The 22,096-nt window shown below is 47.4% G+C and overlaps 1 protein-coding gene across 6 annotated transcripts in view; it reads left to right on the top strand.

The window, feature by feature from the left end:
• TMEM39A (transmembrane protein 39A) overlaps positions 1 to 22,096 on the top strand; it is a 113,588-nt gene that overhangs the window by 22,149 nt on the left and 69,343 nt on the right. For 5 of the 6 annotated variants that reach the window (XM_085869829.1, XM_085869833.1, XM_085869830.1 and 2 more), the window contains 2 exons: positions 303 to 525; positions 962 to 1,045. In XM_085869829.1, the coding sequence (XP_085725955.1) occupies positions 303 to 525; positions 962 to 1,045 (307 nt within the window). Of the gene's footprint in view, positions 1 to 302; positions 526 to 961; positions 1,046 to 1,234; positions 1,366 to 22,096 lie in introns of those variants that run through there. The other variant, XM_085869835.1, reaches the window with a different exon arrangement.

The raw sequence follows: 22,096 nt of genomic DNA, 5'->3' as shown, positions 1-22,096 counted from the left end.
TAGAAAAGGGGGGACATTCTTGAGAAAAATGCCAGGGGCATAGAAAAGGCCCCTTTATTTGGTATGTGCCATGTGGTAAACTATTGAAAAGAATGGACATTGCATAGCTTGTAGAAAATGCCAAACAACAGAAAAGAAGGGACATTCCATGACTTGTGGAGAATGCCAGACGATAAAAAATAAGGCACATTCAAAAACATCTCGTGTGCATGCTGTACTACCCTTGTATAATCGTTTTGGCACAAAACTGGTGCAATGTGAATTTTGTAATATCAAAATATTCATTGCAATCATTCCCGTAGGACTGGTTTACCTGGACCTGCGAGTAGCCCTCCTTTGGCATCTGGGGTGGGTCCTCTTCACATCAGGCACCCCAAAGTTCCAGAACTTGCACCCAATGGTGGTCTTGCTTTTGAGGGTTTCCTCTTCCTGTACCTCTTCCTCGCCCTTCTTACCCATCTACTTAACCTCTACAAGACTGTGTGGTGGTACCCAGCTCAGCATCCACCCTCCCACACTACATTGGTAAGTAAGCTTGACCTTTACAAATTGATCTCCTGCATACTGACCCTCACCCTCACTAATTTCCAATACCTCCTTCTGGCCTCTTTAATATTTGACACCTCATAACCTCTCCCCCTGACCTCACCACATTTTAGATGCACACTTTTCCATTACTGCCTTTCTCCCATACACTTCCCTCTTATTGGCCCCTCCAAATTGAGCCTTGTATGTTCAACCCTTTTATTCAGCACTTTATCAGTGCAAGCTTCGCTGGAACCAAAGCCCTTCATATCTCTCCTCCTCTTCTCTGTCTGTTTCTCCCAATTCTTGACTAAATCTTCCTCATGCCTATCCCTCACCCCTTCTCAAACTCCAATGCATCTTGTCTGGTCCATTTGCCTCTCCACCACCCACTATTCCCAAATGTGAGTGCTTTGGTGTGCATTGTTGTGTGCAGAATTTCCACCTCATCGATTACCATCTCGTTGCCTTTATTACAGCACTTTTGGCACGGCGCCTTATCTGGGCCCTCGTTTGTCAGGTCAGCATGTCCACTGATATTTAACTTCATTTTATTTTGTATGGTTGTATTTTGTGCAGTCTTTGGTTGTAATTAGTCGTATATATATTTGTTATGTTATATTATATTATATTGTATTACTGGTCGTGGATATATTACCTCTCAACGATGGTTGATGGAATGCAGTGGCAATTTATAGGACAGGAGAGCCATAGATCAACACCAAAATCCTGTGACAAACGATGAATGGACACAACAACACCAATGCCATGAAGGTTGGGCTTGAAGCACAGCCCACCAAAATGATTACGTCGTCCAACATGGCAAACACTTTAACAAAGGTATACTTTCTACTGGGCCGAATAAAATAAAGTTGGAAGTAAATTTTTATGCCGTAAACAGAATTGTAAGACGACGTTTCTACCAATTATGATGACCATGTTCAGAGCGGTGAGAGAGGATAATAGAAAACCAGGCAGATAGTCACCTTAATATTATTTGTATATTACCAAATACAACCTGTTGCTTCACTTGATGGGAGTATTAAGGGGAGGGAGAAGGGAGAGAGCGAGGATTGAGGGAGAAGGGAGAGAGAGGGGATTGGGGGAGAAGGGAGAGAGAGGGGATTGAGGGAGAAGGGAGAGAGAGGGGATTGGGGGAGAAGGGAGAGATGGGATTGGGGGAGAAGGGGGAGAGAGAGGGGATTGGGGGAGAAGGGAGAGAGAGAAAGGGGATTCGGGGAAAATGGAGAGAGAGAGAGGGGATTGGGAGAGAAGGGAGGGGGATAGAGGGGATTGGGAGAGAAGGGAGGGGGAGAGAGGGGATTGGGAGAGAGGGGAGGGGGAGAGAGGGGATTGGGAGAGAGGGGATTGGGGGCGAAGGGAGAGAGAGAGGGGGGATTGGGGGAGAAGGGAGAGAGAGAGGGGGGATTGGGGGAGAAGGGAGAGAGAGAGGGGGATTGGGGGAGAAGGGGAGAGAGAGAGGGGGGATTGGGAGAGAAGGGAGAGAGAGAGGGGGGATTGGGGGAAAATGGAGAGAGAAAGGGGATTGGGGGAGAAGGGAGGGAGAGAGAGGAGATTGGGGGAGAAGGAAGAGAGAGAGAAAGAGAGAAAAAATATTGGGGGAGAAAGGGGGGGGGAGAGATAGAGAGAGAGAGAGAGAGAAAAAAAAATATTCAGGGATAGCGATAGAGAGATATATAGAGACACAGAGAGAGTGCGACTTGTGGAGCACTCGGCAAGTGGAGTATGCACTCAAGGAAGCACTCGAACAAAACGGCTGATGAGGAACGGCTGGCACTTCCCTGAGATATCGTATTCAACACCTCCCCAAGGCACCAAAGCAATGTCTGAATTGGACAAATGAACACTTTTTATAAATTTTATTCCAGCAGTTCCAACTGCTGCTAAAGGCCCGGTCACACCTTGATGTTTTAGCCAGCGATGGCAACGTATTAAAATGTATGTAAAACGCTGGCTTACGTTGAACTTTTGATGTTTTTTTTTAAAGATTCGGACGTATTCATAGCGACTTGGTCTTATGTATAACGCATTGGTAACGGACACAGAACGTTTCGTTGTGTTATAGATAACTTATACCAACGAATGCTGAACCTGTTGTCGGCCTACACAACCGATGCCCAACGATAGTCTAACTTAGGCATAGCGCGTTGCACGCATCGCCGACGATGTCGTGACGTAGCCTATTAAAAAGCTGACGCACAACGATTCGAATCATAACTGCCGTAGAAATGGAAGTGTCAACATCGCGGTCACACCTTGGCGATCTTGCCAGCGTATGCCGACCTAAGAAAAATGTCTAAAACGTTGGGGCACGTCAAATACGGTATGAGTAAGTTTGGTATACGTGAGTAGAACGCTAAACTACGCTATCATACGTCGTAGTAAGTAGAGTACGTCAAGAAATTTTAAACATGTTCAAAATTTTACGACGTACTCGGCGTATGACACACGTTCCGCATGCGATGGGGATAAGTTTTACACACGATATGTGGACGCTTACACACGTCCACAAAGGCTACTTATAAGCTACTCATAAGTAGAAACACGTCGCGGTAATGTCTTTTTTACGCGAAACTTATTTCTAACTTATGTTTGACGTGCTTTGAACCAATTGTTTACGTAGTCCCAACACACATCGACGTATGTAGACGTATTCCAATGACGTCTTCCGGTCGACAAAAAAAAATAAATTAACGTGTTTCTACCTTACAACTGCCATATAAAGACGTGTTCCCAGCGGTTTTGGGAATTGGTATATAAAAATGCTGCTCATAAAAGGGGAACCCAACAGTGTTTTCGAGCCCTTTTTGAGTCGATGTCCATGTCAGAAGTAACAGTATTAGTATTAGTATTAGTGTTAGTAGTAGTTTGTTCATGTTGGCAGTAGTAGGTGAGTGTGAGGGGGAGGGTGTGGGTTATGATGGATCGTCCTTGCATTTAACGATTTAACGATTTAAATGATAAACTCAACGATTTAAATGGCTTTATCTCCACTATTGAAAGTAGACGCTTGCGCTCAACAATTGGATTTTTTTTACACTCAACGACTTTTAAACGGTACCACTCAGCTATTTTCATTGTTTACAATGAACGATTTAAATTGCTGTCACTCGCCTTTGTTTTTTGACGCTGGGGTTTGGAAATTTGAAGCGTTTCTTCTGAACGTGTTAAAACGCTCAAACTCGACTATTTTAAATAGACGCTGCCGATGGACAATTGTAATCATAGCCAAGCTAGACATCGAAGTGTGAAAATCCTCGTCATGCCGAAGAAAAGTTTGAAGAATGCTGCAAATAAGTGTCCTGGCTGTGGCCGTGGACGCTGACGCAAGGACTATCCATTATACCGACGTCTTTCAGCCTATGAGTAACTTAAGAGTAACGTCTGTCGACGTGTGGCAACGATCGCGTAACGTGCCAACAACACGTTAATCATAGGTTAGAAATAAGTTTCGGGTACGCTAAACATTACCTCGGCGTGTCTCAACTTATGATTAACTTACAAGTGGCATGTGTTGACGTCTGTCAACGATCGCAGACCGTGCATACAACTTGTGGCCACCGTAGCGGAACGTGTGAGTCATACGCCGGCATACGTCGTGAAATTTCAAGCATGAAAAAATTTGAGGACAACCAAAAAGTACAACGTATAAAGCCAACGTACAACGACGTATGGCAGTGTTTTTCAGCGTGCTCTCAATGTTATCAAAACTTACCCATAACGTATTCAACGTGTGCCAGCGTTTTAGAAAAAAAAATTCAAAAATCGGCAAACGATGGCTAAAACGTCAAGGTGTGACCGGGCCTTAAGTTCAATTCTGGAGCTGAAATTTTTAAATTTGGCTTGGATTAAGAGATTATCTGTAATGGGATGTGTGGAAATTAAATAAAGCCATGAATGCTGGTGTCTCCGGGTGTTTATAAGCATCACAATGTATCCAGCAATTCATAGCTATGATGATCAGGCATTTGATAATATTAGTGAGGAAAGTGGAAAAAAAAAAACTTTTATCATTACGAAATCATTGCTGCCTGTTCCAAGTCAAGGCATGGTTGAGCAGGCCAAAAAGCATGGCAGCTTCAGACCCCAGCGAGGTAACCCTGGATACGCCTTAATACCCCCATAGAGAGCAAGGTGACCGAGAATGTGCCTGATGAATGATATAATTAACTAAGATTGTTAATCTCCTTCAAAAAGGGGTGTTTTAATTAACTCAAACACCCAATTTTCACTTATCCACTTCCTTGGAGTTTCCTTTGTATGCATGCAAAGTTTCATGGTTTTGGAGTTTTGAAGTTACGGAGTTATCTTTCAGTTTAAACTTTGGCTGAGAATCAAACCAGGGCTAGACAGCTCAACTGTAAGTGTGTAACCTCTGCACCCTTGTTAGATTGTGATGTTCATTGAATGGTAAATTTACAAATTGATTTCAACTACTAATATTTTTTGTTAAAAATTTTGTATTCTCTTTTTCTCTCCATGCCGGTGTTTATGCAATAACTTTTGGGGCCTTTTAAACAAGTATATATAATGCCGAGAGAAAGTCAACACCCCCTTTCAAAATTTTCACCTTTCGTTGCCCAAAAGCCTGGAATTAAATTGCATTAAATGAGACTTTTCCACCTTTATTTACACATCGTAACCCACAACTTCTAAGTAAAAAAACGAATTCCACACATTTCAGAAAATTAATTAATGCAAAACGAATATATTGGTTGGATAAGTGTCCACCCACCTTGCAAAGCAATTGTAAATTAGCTCAGGTGACCTTCAAAATGACACACCAAGTTAATTGGCCTCCACCTGAGTTAAATTGTAGTAATTGTGATTATTTCAGAATAAAATCAGCTGTTCCTCGAGGTTTCCTCTGCTGGGAAGTGCATTTCACAACAAAGACTCAACCATGAGCACCAAAGAGCTTTCAAAAGACTTCCAGGATAAAGCTGTGGAAAGGCACAGATCAGGGGAAAGGTATAAAAATATTTCAAAAGCCTTTATTAACCTTTGAGGACAATCAAGCCAACCATTAAGAAGTGGAAGGTGTATGGTACCACCAAAACTCTGCCTAGGTCAGGCATCTCTCCAAACTGGATGAACAAGCAAAGAGTAGACTGATCAGAGAGGCCACCAAGAGGCCAATGGCAACTTCAAAAGCTACAAGCCTTTTTTCAAAGACTGATCAATGTGTGCATGTGACAACAATACCCCAAGCACTCCACAAGTCTGGCCTGTAGGGTCGGGTGGCAAGGAGGATGCCATAACTCAAACAAATGTGTCCAAGAGCTGCATCTTAAAGGTTTTGTCTTCACTAGAAGAAGAAGAACAAGAAGAGGAAGAAGAAAAAACCCCCAAAAAAACAACTTCCGATATTTCGTCTTGTGCCTTGATTGAGCCAATAGCGAGACCCGTCATGGACGATCGTCCTTAATGACGAGAAAATAGTGTATTTACAATATTACAATACATTAAACGGAATAATCTTTAAATAGTAACGTTAACTTTTCGAAACTTCAAAGCAAATGTCCGAATATATTTAAAAGTTCATGATAGACGCTCTCAAAAGGCATCCTCAATGCGAGGATGTGTACAGGTGTTTAGTATTTAAGGAGATCCGGATCCTGTGTATAAAAGTGCCGAGTCCTAAAGGTTTTGTCTTCACAAGAAGAACAAAAACAAGAACAAGAAGAACAACGCGGAGCTCTCCTCGAGCCACGTCTCGCTACGCGAGACGCGGCTAAAAAGCCCGCCTTGAGTCCTGTTTGAGGTATGCAAAAAAAAAAACACTCTGGAGATTCTAACTAAAGCCATGTGGCATGTGGCAAATCATCACAATTAAATAACCATCTTCCATTCAATTCTGGTTTTGTGGTCTGACAAAATCCAAGATGGAACTTTTTGGCTGAAATGCAAAACGTTACATTTGCTCGAACCCAACACAGCACATCACCCAAAGAACACCATCCCTACTATGAAGCATTGTGGTGGCAGCATCATTTTATGGGGATGTTTCTCATCAGCAGGGACCTGGAACCTGGGAAACTTGTCATGAGAGAAGGGAAAATGGATGGAGTAAAATACATTTTAGTGTATTTTTCCAGAGGTAGTGTATCAAAAAAATCAATAGTAGTGTATCAAAAATACTTTTCCAGAGGAAAAGCTGCTGCAAGAAAGCTGATATTGCGATGGAAGTTCACTTTTCAGCATGACAATGACCCGAAGCACACAGCCAAAGCTCCACTAGAAATGGCTAAGGAACAAAAAGATAAATGTCCTTGAGTGGCCCAGTCAGAGCCCCGACCTAAATCCTTTAGAAAATCTGTGGCATGACTTGAAGATTGCTGTCCATCAACGCTCCTCATGCAACTTGACTGAGCTTGAACAGTTTTGTGCAGAAGAATGGACAAATGTTGCCCAATCAAGGTGTGCAAAGTTGGTAGAGACGTATCCCAACACTCACAGCTGTAATGGCTGTAAAAGGTGTTTCCACCAAGTATCAACTCAGGGGGGTGGACACTTATCCAACCAAGATATTCTAGTTTTGTATTTTTAATTAATTTTGTGGAATTTGTGGAATTTGTTTTTCATTTGGAAGTTGTGGGTTACAATGTGCAAATAAAGGTGGAAAAAGTCTGATTTAATCCAATTTCATTTCAGGCTTTAAGGCAACACAAGTTGAAAATTTTGAAAGGGGGTGTGGACTTTCTATCGACTGTAAATAACCATTAATTGTTGCTTTCAATATCAGCTACCATATTTGCATATGTTAACCCAACTTGTAAGTGTTCCTAAAAAGTTTTTATACCTCGACTGACTACGTCCCCGGAGATATTGTTGCGGAAATGGGCCCTTAGTGGGTTATTAAATATAGGATTACCCCAGATCCCCCCTTAAATGCATGTTTAGCCAGGTTGTTTGGTAATCGGACGTTACATGTGTGTTGGGAGGTGTAGCAGGCTGTCCAGTGTTCATACAGTGGTGGTGTACCGAGAGGCGCCTTCTTTTTCCTTCCCCCCTCTTAACGAGCCCCCACCCAGCGACCTGACAGAGTCAGTCAACAGGACGTGTCAGCAATCCATTGGCTGAGAGCTGCTGCAAACTCGAACGATGGACCAATCACGGGTCCCCAGGAATGGTCCGAGAGGCCCGCTCCGAAAGGCAAGAGGAACTGTTTTTTTTCCTGTCTGCGATCTGCTTCATGAGGAGTGACTCGACGAGCTGTTCCTCTTTGGCCATGGACCCAGCGTGCAGGTCGTCCCCAGGTTCATCCTGAGTCCAGCCACGGGGCCTCTGACTGTCCTTGCTCCCTGCGTGGCTGGACCACGTCTTTTCATCCTGTCGATCCGCCTGCGGAGCCCAACACCCTGATTTGGCTTGGTCTGGTGTACAGGCCAGGCCTGGATTCGCATACTGGACCTTGTGGTGAGCCAGCTGGAACACACCATAGATCTTTCGCTCTTGTGCCGTCGACCTTACAGGGGCTGGACGCGCCGAGGCTGCGTGCATGTGCAGTGCCGATAAAAGTACAAGCGCCATGTTGCCACGCTGCATGCTCGAGATGGGCACTCAAATCCGACACCATCGGCTTGTCACGAGCCGCATTCGTGCCTTCGACACTTTTCCTCTCGTCCATGAGGCACCACCAAGTACTCCGTGTCCTGTATGCATGTTGTCCAAGCCTAAGGTTTATTTTACTTGGGCCCCCTTCGAAACACGTATCCGTAGCTCCTTAGATAAGAGCGGCTTATAGATGAGTTACAACATTGCCGTGAATGCTTTGATTGTGTCGTGTTCCCCGATGTGTCCCCAATAAATCTGGCTGATTCATACGAAATTTGCCGCCTTGAATTTATTCGCGTCGTGCAGAAGAACAATCGCTCGATTTGTATTTAAAACCAAACTGGCTACGGACTGCGGCAGACTTCGCTCGGCTTCTGATCAAACCCAGTCTGTAGCCGGGGTCTATTTCCCCAACTGGCAAGGCACAGGTGCACTTTGGTATTGTGATCTGAGGCGCGTGACCCGAGACCTGTGCCGAACTAGCCGGCGTGATAACCCCTGAGACGGCGGTGCAGTTAAGTGCTGCCGAATCTTCAACAATATTATGTTTTCGGGTTGTCCGTCCGTCTGTGATAGATTTTCGTTATCGCGATGACTTGAGAACGGCTGAAGGGATCTAGTCAATCTTGGTACAAGTATTATAATGATGTATACATAAACTGATGAGATTATGGGGTCAAGAGGTCAAAGATCTGAGGTCCCGGGAGGTAAAAATTCTGTTACCGTGCTAACTTATGGACCGGTGAGTGATGGGAGTTTGACCAAACTTGGTATAAGTAGTCATATGTATATATGTATATATATATATGTATATATGTATATATATATATGTATATATGTATATATATATGTATATATGTATATATATGTATATATATATATATATATATATATATATATATATGTATATATGTATATATGTGTATATATGTATATATATATATGTATGTATGTATGTATGTGTATGTATATATATATATATATATATATATATATATATATATATATATATATATATATATATATGTATATATGTATATATGTGTATATATGTATATATGTGTATATGTATATATGTGTGTGTGTATATATATATATATGTATATATATATATATATATATATATATATATATATATATATATATATATATATATATATATATACTAATATATATATGGGACATTTTCACAAAAGCGGGTCAGGTAACGGTAAAGACTGCCTGAGAATTTTTATCAAGCATATATTGCCCAGTCAGTGCAGAGGCCTTATGGTGATCCTGCGTTGCTGACATTATTTGAACATTTTTCTCGGCCTTATAAGGGGTTCAAGCACTATTTCGAGAATATCAAAGAAAGTTGATTTTTGAGTTTGTTCTTTACCGTTACCTGACCCGCTTTTGTGAAAATGTCCCATATATATTGCGGTTCTGCAAAACTGCATGCGTCGAAGGCAATGGCACCCAACTTACAGTGATCCCCTGGCAGTTATTTCATTTGTCTTTGTGCAGTCAGATCATCCCCTCATGTCTGGTGGGTTAACGGGATGAAGTGCGTTGCATGGGTCTTATAGCTCGGTCTAATTATACCTTCATCTTCCATTCAATCCTGATTTCCATTTCAACCCTTTCCTTTTATCCATGGTACAAATCAAATCAAAGCAAGCAAGCAAACACTCCACACAGCCTCCTGTGAGAGAATCATCAAAAGAACAAACTCGTTTTACGGTGTGCTAATTTACAACGCAATCCCACATTACTCACCCTTCACTCACCAAAAACTTACCACCTCGACCACCAACATCTCCTGCTCACGGGAAAAATTATCCCGCGCCTGCTCGTACCTCTGCGTCGATCCAATTTGCCATGAAACAGAGGCGTGCTGCACGGCTCAGGTTACTTTGACCGCATGATGCGGGGACAAGCCACGAACTTTAGCAGCACCAACCGCATCTCACCGGGGGTGCCCCGAATAGGCACGTGGGATTGATATGACCCCCGTCCAGTCGCCAGAACATGGCAGGACGGGCGGCGAGGGATGGGGGTTGTAGGAAGAGCGGTCCGGGAGTTAGGTGCAGAGCTCCTGGCTGTGCCGTGCTGTGTCGTGTTGGTTGTGCGAATGAGACCACTTCCGGCCCCAGGAGCCTGGCAGGGTTTGGCGAGGGCCGCCATAGCCCATTAGGGCAGCATGATTCGGGTCACGGCGCGTCGCTTCGGGTTGTCACCCCACCCTTCGCCCCCGGGACTTATAAAAGGCGAATCGCAAAGCTGTCCGCCCTCTTTCACCTGCCTGCCTCGCTTTCTCCTTTGCCTCTCTGTTCCGCCATCTTCTTCACTGCTCCTCATTGTCTGCCCGTCGCTGTATCTACATTCGGGGTTGGTGTGCGACAGACGTTCTTCTGTGACCAGTGCGAAGCACACGTTTCCCTGAGCCCCAGCAAAGGGACAGCAGGAGATAACGCGCTGACTCTTGAGGTAGGAACACTCAAGCGGAGCGTCCCACATCGGGACACGCTACACTCTCAGACCTATGCACAATTAGGCGAGGAATCTTTTACCTTACGCATCTTCTCTCTTTCTCTTTCCAACCCTCTATCTCGCCCCCTTTGGACGCACAAAAGAGCATCCATTACAGATTCGCAATCAGTTTCCTCTGGCACAACACACCCCCCATATTGCACCACACCACACCACACCACACCACACCACACCCCCCACTCCCACGCCTCAGACACCAGTATTTCTCCCTCATGCCTCCCCCAAAGCATACTGGGTTGCGTTGGTCGGACGACCGCGCCAGTTATTGCGAGGCCATTAGTCTTCATCTGCTCTTTCTTTCTGGTTATCTGTCTGTCTGTCTGTCTGTGTGTGTGCCTGTCGAAGCATAAGTTAAGATTGTAGAAGTTCTAATGGGATAAGTCTGCTCTGTGTCTGCTTTTTAAAATTACTCGCCTTTTGTTGCTCCCCACAAATTCCTTGCAATCCCTGCGCTACATACCTTTCCTCGCTTGATTGTAAATAAATGTTTGTGTGGAAATGTTCCTAGCTCATTTGTCTTTTCCTTCATTGGTCCAGCATGGTCCGTATTCTAGCCAAGCCAGGATGTTATCCACCAACGATCTGTTTTCTAGCCGGTATGTCCTTGGCAGTTACGCTCGGCTGCATCTGATCCGGTAAGGTGATCCGGTTTGAACAAGGCATACCGAGGGCGTGTCCCCTGGTAATTAGATCATGTGACCATTAGGTAACCAGTATTCATTAGATGGAGGACCCTCAGATTCGTGTTCACGGTCGATTAGCGACCTGCTACGTCACTGTGTTAACCGTGTGCGACGGCCTGCAATTCCAGAAAGTCTGGTGAGAACCCGAGGTATCTTTCGCCTCTCGTGGTCTTCTCGCCCCTGACCCCGGGTCTGCAACAATGTGTGTGTGTGTGTGTGTGTGTGTGTGTGTGTGTGTGTGTGTGTGTGTGTGTGTGTGTGTGTGTGTGTGTGTGTGTGTGTGTGTGTGTGTGTGTGTGTGTGTGTGTATACATATATACATATATACATATATACATATATACATATATACATATATACATATATACATATATACATATATACATATATACATATATACATATATACATATATATATACATACATATTGTTACGGCCATGAGTACCGAGTGTATTATGGGGCGGTTTAATCCCCGTTTGTCCTCGTAAGAGCCGGACCTCGGGCCACTGCTCACAATTAACTTTGTGGTACGGTGGGTTGCTTTAGAACCACGAACGTCACCCAGTTAACCACAAGTTCCAGTGTCCACCGTCTAATTATGCTGTTTAACTAGAGGTCACGTGGTTACCTAAATGGGAGCGTGCCCTTGGAAAAGTACAAATCTTATCTTGATTAGATCTTTATCAGGGCGGCCGAGCATTTAACCGCTGGTGCGTGCCAACTATTATTGGTCAAGTCGTGTGGTAATTACCTCCCAGTCTATCTAGGTTCGGACAATGCTGGATCAATGGAAGGAAAGGACAAACACGGACAGGTTGGAACGTCAACAGATAATTTATTAACAAGAAAATTAAAAAAAAAGTTTTTTATTTACGTGAGGTTTAAAAAAAAAATTCAAAATCAATCAAAATTATCGCAAGCAAATAAATAATTAATCATGCAAAATAAATCAAAGTGATACGAAAAGAGACAAAGAGCAGATGCTTATCAGGGATTGACTTACTTAACAACTAAACACAGACAAGGGTACCTGGCAGATCATTCGGGGGGCGGGGGGGGAAGAAACGTTCTCGCTCACCAAAGAGAAGTCGTCCGTCAAACAAAAACATCCTGAAATGTGTGAGCATGCCTTGTCCATTGCCAGCACCGAGCCTTGCCGTGCACCCACTCTCCAACATGCTTGAACGCCAGTCGACGTCACCCCCAAGAAACAGGTACTCCAAGGGCGACCGTCTGACTGGAACCGAACGAAGCGTCCGCCTGACTGGAACCGACGAAGCGTCCGCCTGACTGGAACCGACGAAGCGTCCGCCTGACTGGAACCGACGAAGCGTCCGCCTGACTGGAACCGACGAAGCGTCCGCCTGACTGGAACCGATGAAGCGTCCGCCTGACTGGAGCCTTTTATAGGTGGCCTATCTCGGCGGCACAGACTCCCCCCAAATCCACCCCGCCCCGCATGCGAATCGTTGCCATGACAACCCACATGTCCCGTTTTTATTCCTCGCTTACAATGCCATGTCTGTGGTGCTGGACGAACGGCAAAAAGCAGCCATTTATCAGAATTACCGAGCACAAACGTGAAGCACTCATAAAATGTCAACAACAATTATTACCTCACTGTTCAGCCCGACATAAAAAAACAAAACGGTTAGCATCCATAGAGCTGCGGAATGGGGTGTCGAACGTCGATGGAAAAAGGCGGGTGTCGGTGAAAAACGGCTATCTGACGTGCATGAATGTGTCTCAAGAGAAAAAGAGGGGCTTTCCATAAGAGAAGGAATCTATCCTTTACCCTTCTCAATGCATCACATTTAGAATCCCACCAGACATGGGGATTGGTCTATCCTGGACATGCATTTAGGTAAATAACTATCTGAGGACCTAGATGTTGGTATACATTCGTCAGATCGGATTCTGAAATCCGTAATATCTATATCTATATATAAATCTCTATTATAATACCAAGCTTGCACACTAAAAACTCGGCTCGCCGTCACACGATCCCTATGAAATTGCTGTGGCACTTAGCGGACATGCCGACAATGTTTGGGAAGTCTTGACGTTCTACAGTACCACTTGCATTTTGCACAATGCATCTTTTTGTCATTCCCCGTGTACGGTCTGTCGTCTGCTACCAGCTATGTTGTACTGCTATCCCGTGCATGTGCACGGGTATCGCTAGTATGTATATATGAGGCGCCGCGAGGAGGAGTGATGTAAGGGACACGTCGGCCATTTTGGAGTTAATGCCATATAGCACCATTTTAACCCTTACCCTATCATCTGAGCCTACCATCATCATATCATTAAAAAATGTCGCTTGCATCACTCCTCGCGGGACCTCATATATGCTTATCCAACACACATATATATATATATATATATATGCACATATATATATATATGCACATATATATATACACATATATATATACACACACACACACACACACACACACACACACACACACACACACACACACACACACACACACACACACACACACACACACACACACACACACACACACACACACACACACACACACACACACACACACACACACACACACACACACACACACACACACACACACACACACACACACACACACACACACACACACACACACACACACACACACACACACACACACACACACATACATCATACATCATACATATGTTGTTACGGCTGTGGAAATTCGCAATACACCATTAAGGGTCCTCAGGTAAGATATATCGATAAGTTCATGTGTAGTTCGGCCTCAGTCACATTTGCTCTACGGCGAGGATAAGGTGGCCGTATGCCTTCTGAATTGACAGAAACTGAGGTGGCCCCAGGGTGGCCCTACGCCGTTTGGCTATATTTTACAGGCCGTAGGGTCGCCGTAGAATGAAATCGCGGAGTTATAACTTTTTTTCATTTCTGCGCTCGCCGTAGCAATAAGACAAGCCAAGCTATGACGTAGATGTGTTCCACATCAACCGTACATAGGGCGTGCAGTGGGCTTGCGTTTTCCGTACGGCTGCCATAAGCTCTTCTCAATGAAAAATGAATTTTCTCAACCCCCAAAAAATTACGGTGGCCGCACTATTTACACGGTCGCCGTACGGTGGCCTTTCGGTCTGTGTGACTACCTGTGGGCAACGCAAGGTCGACGCACGGTTCCCCTACGCCCGCCGTGCACCTACGTAGGCCTCCGTGGCAGTCTGCGTCGACTGTGCGTCCACCGTGCGCTACCGCTAGGGATCGGAGTATAGTTGTTTGCCTATACACAGTGGCGCCCCCAGAATCTGAATTTAATTCGTTCCTGGAGGATGTTCGGATTGCAAAAAGTTCGGATTCAAAAAATATTTTCCCAATAAGAAATAATGCAAAGTGAATTAATCCGTTCGTGGACCCAAAGAAAACCCACTTTCAAGACACTTTAAACTGAAATTCCCCATGTTTAAGGTAAAATAGGATGAGTAAATGACCTTCGGTGGCGGTGTATTGTATGTAAACTGGTACAATCGCCACATCCAAAGGCCCACACAGGCTCGAGCTCCGTCCTGGGTTCCGATCGCTCGCGCACTCTGCGAGAGCACTGCCCAACGGGGCAACTCATCAAACATGATGCCCCCAGAACCACAATCACTTTCATCAAACGCATCGGGCTGACGTAAACATGGATATTAAAAATTACAACCAGTTTTTCTGTGAAATTCAATCCTTGCCCGACAGTCCGTCACACCACGTGATCGGATTGCTTTTTTGTTAATAATTAAAACACAAGATGATTAAAAAAAAAATGAACGTGAAAACACGAGGTAAGGCCTAAGTCACATTTGGCTCGGCACCCGGAGGGTCTACAAAATGTATGGACACTCGCAATTCTAAAGCGGCCGCAGTATTTCCACGGTCACACAATGTAGCAGCCACATATGTTTTTATTTTTCGGGTAGCCGCCGCACGGCGTGTTTATAAATTGTGGAGACCGAAAACGTGGGGGTGCCGTAATTTTTTGGGGGTTGGGAAAATTCATTTTTCATTAAGAAGAGCTTATGGCAGCCGCACGGAAAACGCAAGCCCAACGTACGCCCTACGTACGGTTGACATGGAACACATCTACGTCATAGCTTGGCTTTGTCCAATTGCTACGGCGAGCGTAGAAATGAAAAAAAAGTTAATTCCACGGCACCCCTACGGCCTGTAAAATATAGCCTAACGGCGTAGAGCCACCCTAAGGCCACCTCAGTTTCTCTGCGGCCACCGCACGTTTCTGTAAATTCAGAGGGCGTACGGCTGCCTTATCCTCGCCGTCGAGCAAATGTGATCGAGTACTTCCACCGACGAACTGAATGAACAAAGCGCGAAGATGCGGGTCGAACAGGTGGGGGAGACTCGTGAACAAACATGAACGCTACGTTTTGTTCGGTTTTTTAAAATGTATTGGGTTTTTAGGGCTAAACTTTCTCGAAAAAATTGTTCGGATTTTTATTTGTTCAAACAGCTTGGCCGTTCGGATTCTGGGGCCCACGGTATATTATAGTTATATTATATTCAGTTATATATACTGGTATATTTTTATTTCAGTAAAAAAAGGACTGGTATATATATACCCACTCGTTACCGTCCGTCTGGCCACACGTTCGCCTTAGGCCCCCCTGCGGTCGCCTTGCGGGTACCTTGAGGTCTCCTTGCGTCTGCCTTGAAAATTATATTGCCGCCGCAGGGACGCCCTTAGGTCACCATGCGACATCAAATCAAAGACCGTACGGCACCCCCACGTTTTCGATCTCCACAATTTATAAACACGCCGTGCGGCTACCCGAAAACTAAAAACATATGTGACTGCTACATTGTGTGACCGTGGAAATACTGTGGCCGCCGTAGAATTGCTAGTGGCCGCAGATTTTGGAGACCCCGCGGCCGCCGTGGCAAATGTGACCTCGGCCTTAGCCCACACCCGTTGTTTAAAGGGAATATGTGTGATTCATCCGGGCTGCGACGCTTTGAGTTAGCCATTTTTCTTTTCTCTATCGTTATTTTGGATCCAACAACCTCAAACCAACCAACGACAACGGCAAAAAAAGAAACCTGCGCTAGTGCGCGGGTTTGCGCACCCCTCTGCGGTGCCAAGGCTGGCACGGGAAGGGGGGCAGGGCAGCTCCCTCCCCATTGGTGGAGGCCCGGCGTGAGGCGGTCAGAGTGGGGGCACGCCCCCCTTCGAGAGTCTTCTTGAAATGCTTCGAAGGGAGGTAGAGCCGCGAACAGGGTGGAACCCCGCGCGGTGAAGGGCGGAGCCCTGCCTTAAAAAAAAAGGCAAACGGACGCGAGGTTCACCCTCTCTCTGATCGTGGCTCATGTTGGCTGTAGCTCTCTCTGAAAAAGGCACCATGTCTCTCTCCAAAAAGGCTCGATCTCTCTCGCTCTCTCTCCAAAAAGGCTCGATCTCTCTTGCTCTCCAAAGCACCCCCTTCCTCCTCTCTCGTTCCCGCGCTCGTGGCCCGGCGTGGCCTGTTGGTGGAGACGCGGATGGGAGGCGCCGCAGTGCGGCCTGTGGTGGACCTGCGCGTCCGGACGAGGGGTGCCGGAGAGGGTTCGCCGGCCGCGTGGGAGGCCGGAACAAGGCGCGACCACGCTGACAGTACTAGGAGAGGAGGACTCGATGGTCCATGAGGGAAGTCACTTCTTTTCTTTTCTTTTCTCTTCGGGCTTTTGTATGTGTGTTTGTGGCTCCGGTCTTGTAAAGTAAAACCTGTATAAGTGACTGTGCTGTAAATAATTGCCTTTTATTCGGTTGTAGCTCTGCGTTGCTTTTATTGTTTTAACTGTTGTATGTGCATTTTTGAATGGCGGCGCTACGTGCTGGAGCGAACGGGCTGAGGGGGGGGGGGAGTGCAACGGCTGTCAGGCCCGCAATGGAGGCGGGGCAGGGCAAATTAATTCGGGGGACGTGTTGGGCGAGGGTAGTGACAGAGAAAGCAACAGTGACGGTGACACAGAGGGAAAAATTAAATGGGGTGACTGCGACGTGTGAGACGAGACACAAGGTGATGACGGAAAGAATAAAAGAAATAATAGTGGAGACAAGGGAGGTAATGGGTGAAGAGGTGACTGAGTTGGCGGAGACACGGGAGATAGAGGGTGAATCGGACGGGCCAGAATTCGTAACACTGGTCTCAGCGAGCGGGAAACAAATTCTCCCGTCTCCAGGCTAAATTCATGGGGATCGGACCAGGGGTGTGCGAGGCGATCCCCCCTCGTTCCCCCCCAAATTACGAGCAGGCAAAATTTTAATCTCTTCCGAGAAATAAGATGGCATTTCAAGGCGAGTGGGTGCCGGGGGTATTAGATATGTGTTTGAATATAGAATCCATGGCCCGGGATGGTACCTCTTGTAATTTTAATCGGTGGGGGAGCTCACCCTATTCTGAGCACGAACTTTGCCGGCAAATGGAGTCGCATGATGGCGGCGCGGCCGCACTTCAGCGCGGCACGAGGCGTGAGCAGGAGGCTATTTTTAGCGCAACGAATGGCACGACACGAGGCGAGCGCTCCCAACAACTGTTTCAAGCCACGTGGGTATGGCAGGCGAGGCAGGCGGACATTGGCGGGCTTTGGACACAATTGGAGGAGAAATGGCAAACAAAGCTGGCAGAAATTAAAAAAAAAATGCGCGCGATTTGATGGACGATATGGATGCGCATAAGAAGGCATTCAAGAGCGATATGCGAGGCCTGCAGGCGGGCATAAGGGAATTGCGTGCAACGAAACAAGGATAAGGGAGACACAGATAGAAATAGAGACTCGGGGATTAACAGAGACTAGGATCCAGGAAGAAACTAATAGACACGAAGAGATAATAAAGGAAATAAAATGTATAGAGACGTGGGAGATAGAAAAAATAGAGGAGAGACTGCACGATAAAGACGGGGTTAAAAACGAGCACACACACACACGGAGTTAGTGGAGGATAATGGGGGCGAGCTGGCAGAACGTGTTGGGACCCGGTGCAAGCAGCTGGATAGCCTCCTTCAGGAACGAAGGGAGACACTATTCTCCCTTGAAGCTGATCTCGACCAGGTGGGTTCGGTCGTGTCAAGCGAGTTAGAGGGGGCGAGTGCTGCTGACAGGTGCACGTGCAGCTTGGGGGGGTATGGAGGCCCTGGGAGCCCTAGAGGTGACCCGATTCCCCAGTGTGATTGTCCCCGTGTGTGTGGTGAAAGGTGTGAGTGCGTCCCTGTGTATGAGTGAGACACTGCACGTGAGTGTCACCGTGTGTGAGTGGTATGGTGTGTGTGAGTGAACGGCCGAGTGCAAGAGAGACAGCGTGTGTGAGGGAGCGGTATGTGAGGGAGATGACGGTGGGCATGAGTGAACATGCAGCCGCGTCTCCCGGAGTGAGTGTCATGGAATGGTGTGTGAGCGTCGTGACACGCAGGTGTGCGTGGGTCAAATGGAGGCGATGACGGTGACAGAGGGACAAAGGCCGAGTAGTGGCCGTAGCTGTAATGGGGACCGCGCCGGGTTTACCCAGCGGCGAGCGCGAGGTTCGTGCCGTGCAGCGCACGAGGCCGCCACGTGCGCGCTTGGGGGAGTGAAGCCCGGTCTGTAAACGCCAGCGGTGGATGTTGCCTATCCCACGGACAGACAAAAGGTCGGCTGGATAGGGATTTGGACCGGATGGGTTCTCCACGCGAGCGTGTGTTTAGCTCCAATGGGCAGAGCACATGTGTTCGTGTGGGGAACCCCTCGAAACGCGGGGCTTGTTTTTTTTAATGTGCGGAGTGGCGTCATGGCGGCGTGTATGGTTGGAATCCGGCAGGAGGGTGAATCCCTGCCGGATGGTGCAGCCCAAGAGGGACGAGGTACGCGAACAGCTGCCATGACGTCACGGGCAAAGAGCGCAGGTTGCGAGTTGCCGTGCTGGTGCTGCGCATTTAAAAAAAAAAAAACAAGCCTCGCTTTCGGGTGAACAGGATCCCTGGGCAAGGGGTGGAAGACCCCCTTTGCCAGGGCACAGGATACAACTAGTTAGGGGGAAGGGTTCGTGTTAGTTCGACCGGCTTCATGGGGCAGGGGTAAGCCCTCATGGAGCCCGTTGAATGGATTAGGTAGAGGGATTGTAGTCAGATTTAGGAGGGGAAATTATTTTTGTGGATTTTGAGAACAATGACAGACTTGTGAATGTGTAGAGGGGACGCAGCTTAGCTACGTAGGTTAAATGGAACGTGCTGTAGTTTAAGGGACGACGTGGGAGCACGAGGTAGTTAGGGGATTTAGTGAGCAGGATGGCAGGATTCAGCGATGTGTGAGTTGTGAAAAGAGACATTTGAGTGAGTGAGGCCAGCGGGTCTGAGTGAATGGAGTGATTGTGGAATGCGTGGTGCGATGAGTAATTGGAGGGAGGAGTGATTCCCGGCCAAGGGACCCCGGGGTCAGTGTGGAGTGAGTTAGCTGGGTTAGACAAATTGAAAATGGAGGTCGTTTTGTTGTTGGTGGGAGTGTAGGCTCGAAAGCCGTTTGGAGGGGTGCAGGAGCCCTGTTGACGGGCTGGGAGTGTGGCTGCGAAAGGTGAGTATCGCCGAGTCGGTACCCCGGGCACCGGGCTAGTCGGCCGTGGTAGTCCAATGGCCCATGGGGGGCCGGGATAGCGTAGTGGGCACGGGTGCGCCCGCATGATGTGGGGGCCTGGGGCGCCATTGGCCGCGTGGGCAGTGTCGTGGGCACGGGTGACCCTCGGAAAGGGGCCCGGGAAGCCAGCCTGCCACGTGAGCGTTTCAGGGGAGTCGCCATGGAGGGCACTCCCCGGTGTTTAGGGAGCTGGTAGGCTCGGAGGCAGTGTAGTGCCCGGGGGTGCCATAGCTGGAGAATCGGCAGAGGGTAGTTCCTGCCAAGCGAGCCACGCGTCCCAGCCACGAAACCGTGTGAGGGCACAGGCGAAAAATTGGGGGGCATGGCCCGAAATTGTGAGGACACCAACACAGGCGATGGGAATCCTGGTTGTTAGAACCAATAGTTTAAGCGAGAGGCGCTTGTTGAAAGCCCCGGGGTAGTTCAAAAGTTAAATGGATAGATAGATAGGAAGTGTACCCCTCTGCACCATCCATCCCTTCGTTCTCGTTGTGGGCCACTGGACCCACTTTGGGTTAAGATCGCTGAAGTCTGAGGAGGCCATCCTGAGGCTTGAGTTGGGCCTCAACGCAGGATGCTAGCTCTCCCTTATTCCCCTCCAGGAAGAGAAAGTAGGGGTTGGGAGTAGGCTCAGTGACAGGATAGGTTAGCCGAAGAAAGACGATTAAGGGGGTTAGGGGACGAGTTATAGTAGTGGGGAAGTGAAAGTAAAAATAAAAACAAAAAAAAAAAGTTGGGGCTAAATTGGGTTTTACACATTAAGGGGGTGGGTGTGGACAGAGACAGGCAAAGGCGATAGGTTGGGAGGGAGACAGTAGGTAGGTCCGAGCCCACCTTCCGAGTGGCCAGCACCACCGCACTCCCTCCACCAACCTCTACTGAAAGGCAAAGGCTGGCCAACTTCATCGGCTGGCTGTGTTACTTCAAGGCCTGTGCCGGCCCACTTCATCGGCTGGCTGTTTACTGCAAGGCCTGTGCCGGTCGGATCGTCGGCTGGCTGTTACTGCAAGGCCTGTGCTGGTCATTTCACTGCCGGCTGCGTTTGCTACGAGGCCTGTGCCGGCCAACGTCACCTGCTGGCGGTGTTTGCTACAGCGGCCTTGTCATGCCATGCCTTGCCTGCCTGCCTTTGCCTTGGCCCATGCCTACTGCCCTCGTCATCTTTTGCCCCCTTTCTGTTTTGCATTTTCCCCCCTTGTTCATTGCCATGTGCGCCAGGATCGTCGCGCAGTTTTTGAGGACTGCCCTGTTGGCAGCTATAACACGGGCCTGCAGTGGCGGCCTGTGCACCGTTCTTTGTTTCCATCCATCCATGCATCCATCCATCCGTTGAGTTCATTGCGTGTGCCACTTGAGCTGGCACGGAGACTGCGTTGCGTAGCTCATGCGCCGTTATGTTCACTGCGTCCATGTTAAAAGGGGAGGCCTTGGACTGCGTGTGTGCAGCCGGCCACATTCCCTGTCACCTGCATTATTGCATGAGCCAGAGACTGCGTGCGAGCAGCCTGGCTCCCTGCTGACTTTTGTTTTTCTCTTTGCAGAGTCCATTGATCCTGAGCTATGGAATAGTGTAAATTATAAGGTTAAGGTGTTAAGAGGTACTGTAAATATGAGTGCGCCCCCGGCATGTGAGTCTTAGCGCCGGCAATTTATTTAAGTCGTCCGTATGAGTGGGTTTGTTTAGTTAGTGACTCAGCCCATAGGTTATTTATTTTGGGGATACGAATACACTAAATGTCGCACTCGGGGATCCGAAGGTAAAACGTACTTGGGGAGAACTACACATGAGGCACACGAAAATTCGACGACTCGGGACGAGTCTAAAAGGGGGAGGGGGGTAGTGTTACGGCTGTGGAAATTCGCAATACACCATAAAGGGTCCTCAGGTGAGATATATCGATAAGTTCATGTGTAGTTAGCCCACACCCGTTGTTTGGAGGGAATATGTGTGATTCATCCGGGCTGCGACGCTTTGAGTTTGCCATTTTTCTTTTCTCTATCATTATTTTGAATCCAACAACCTCAAACCAACCAACGACAACGGCAAAAAAAGAAACCTGCGCTAGTGCGCGGGTTTGCGCACCCCTCTGCGGTGCCAAGGCTGGCACGGGAAAGGGGGCAGGGCAGCTCCCTCCCCATTGGTGGAGG

The sequence above is a fragment of the Eptatretus burgeri genome, chromosome 2 (genome assembly GCF_056783735.1).
Source record: "Eptatretus burgeri isolate ZD-2024b chromosome 2, Ebu_testis_v1, whole genome shotgun sequence".
In the NCBI taxonomy this organism is placed as follows: Eukaryota; Metazoa; Chordata; class Myxini; order Myxiniformes; family Myxinidae; genus Eptatretus; species Eptatretus burgeri.
Note: the sequence above shows the minus strand (reverse complement) of the source record. Positions and strands in the feature narration are given on the sequence as shown.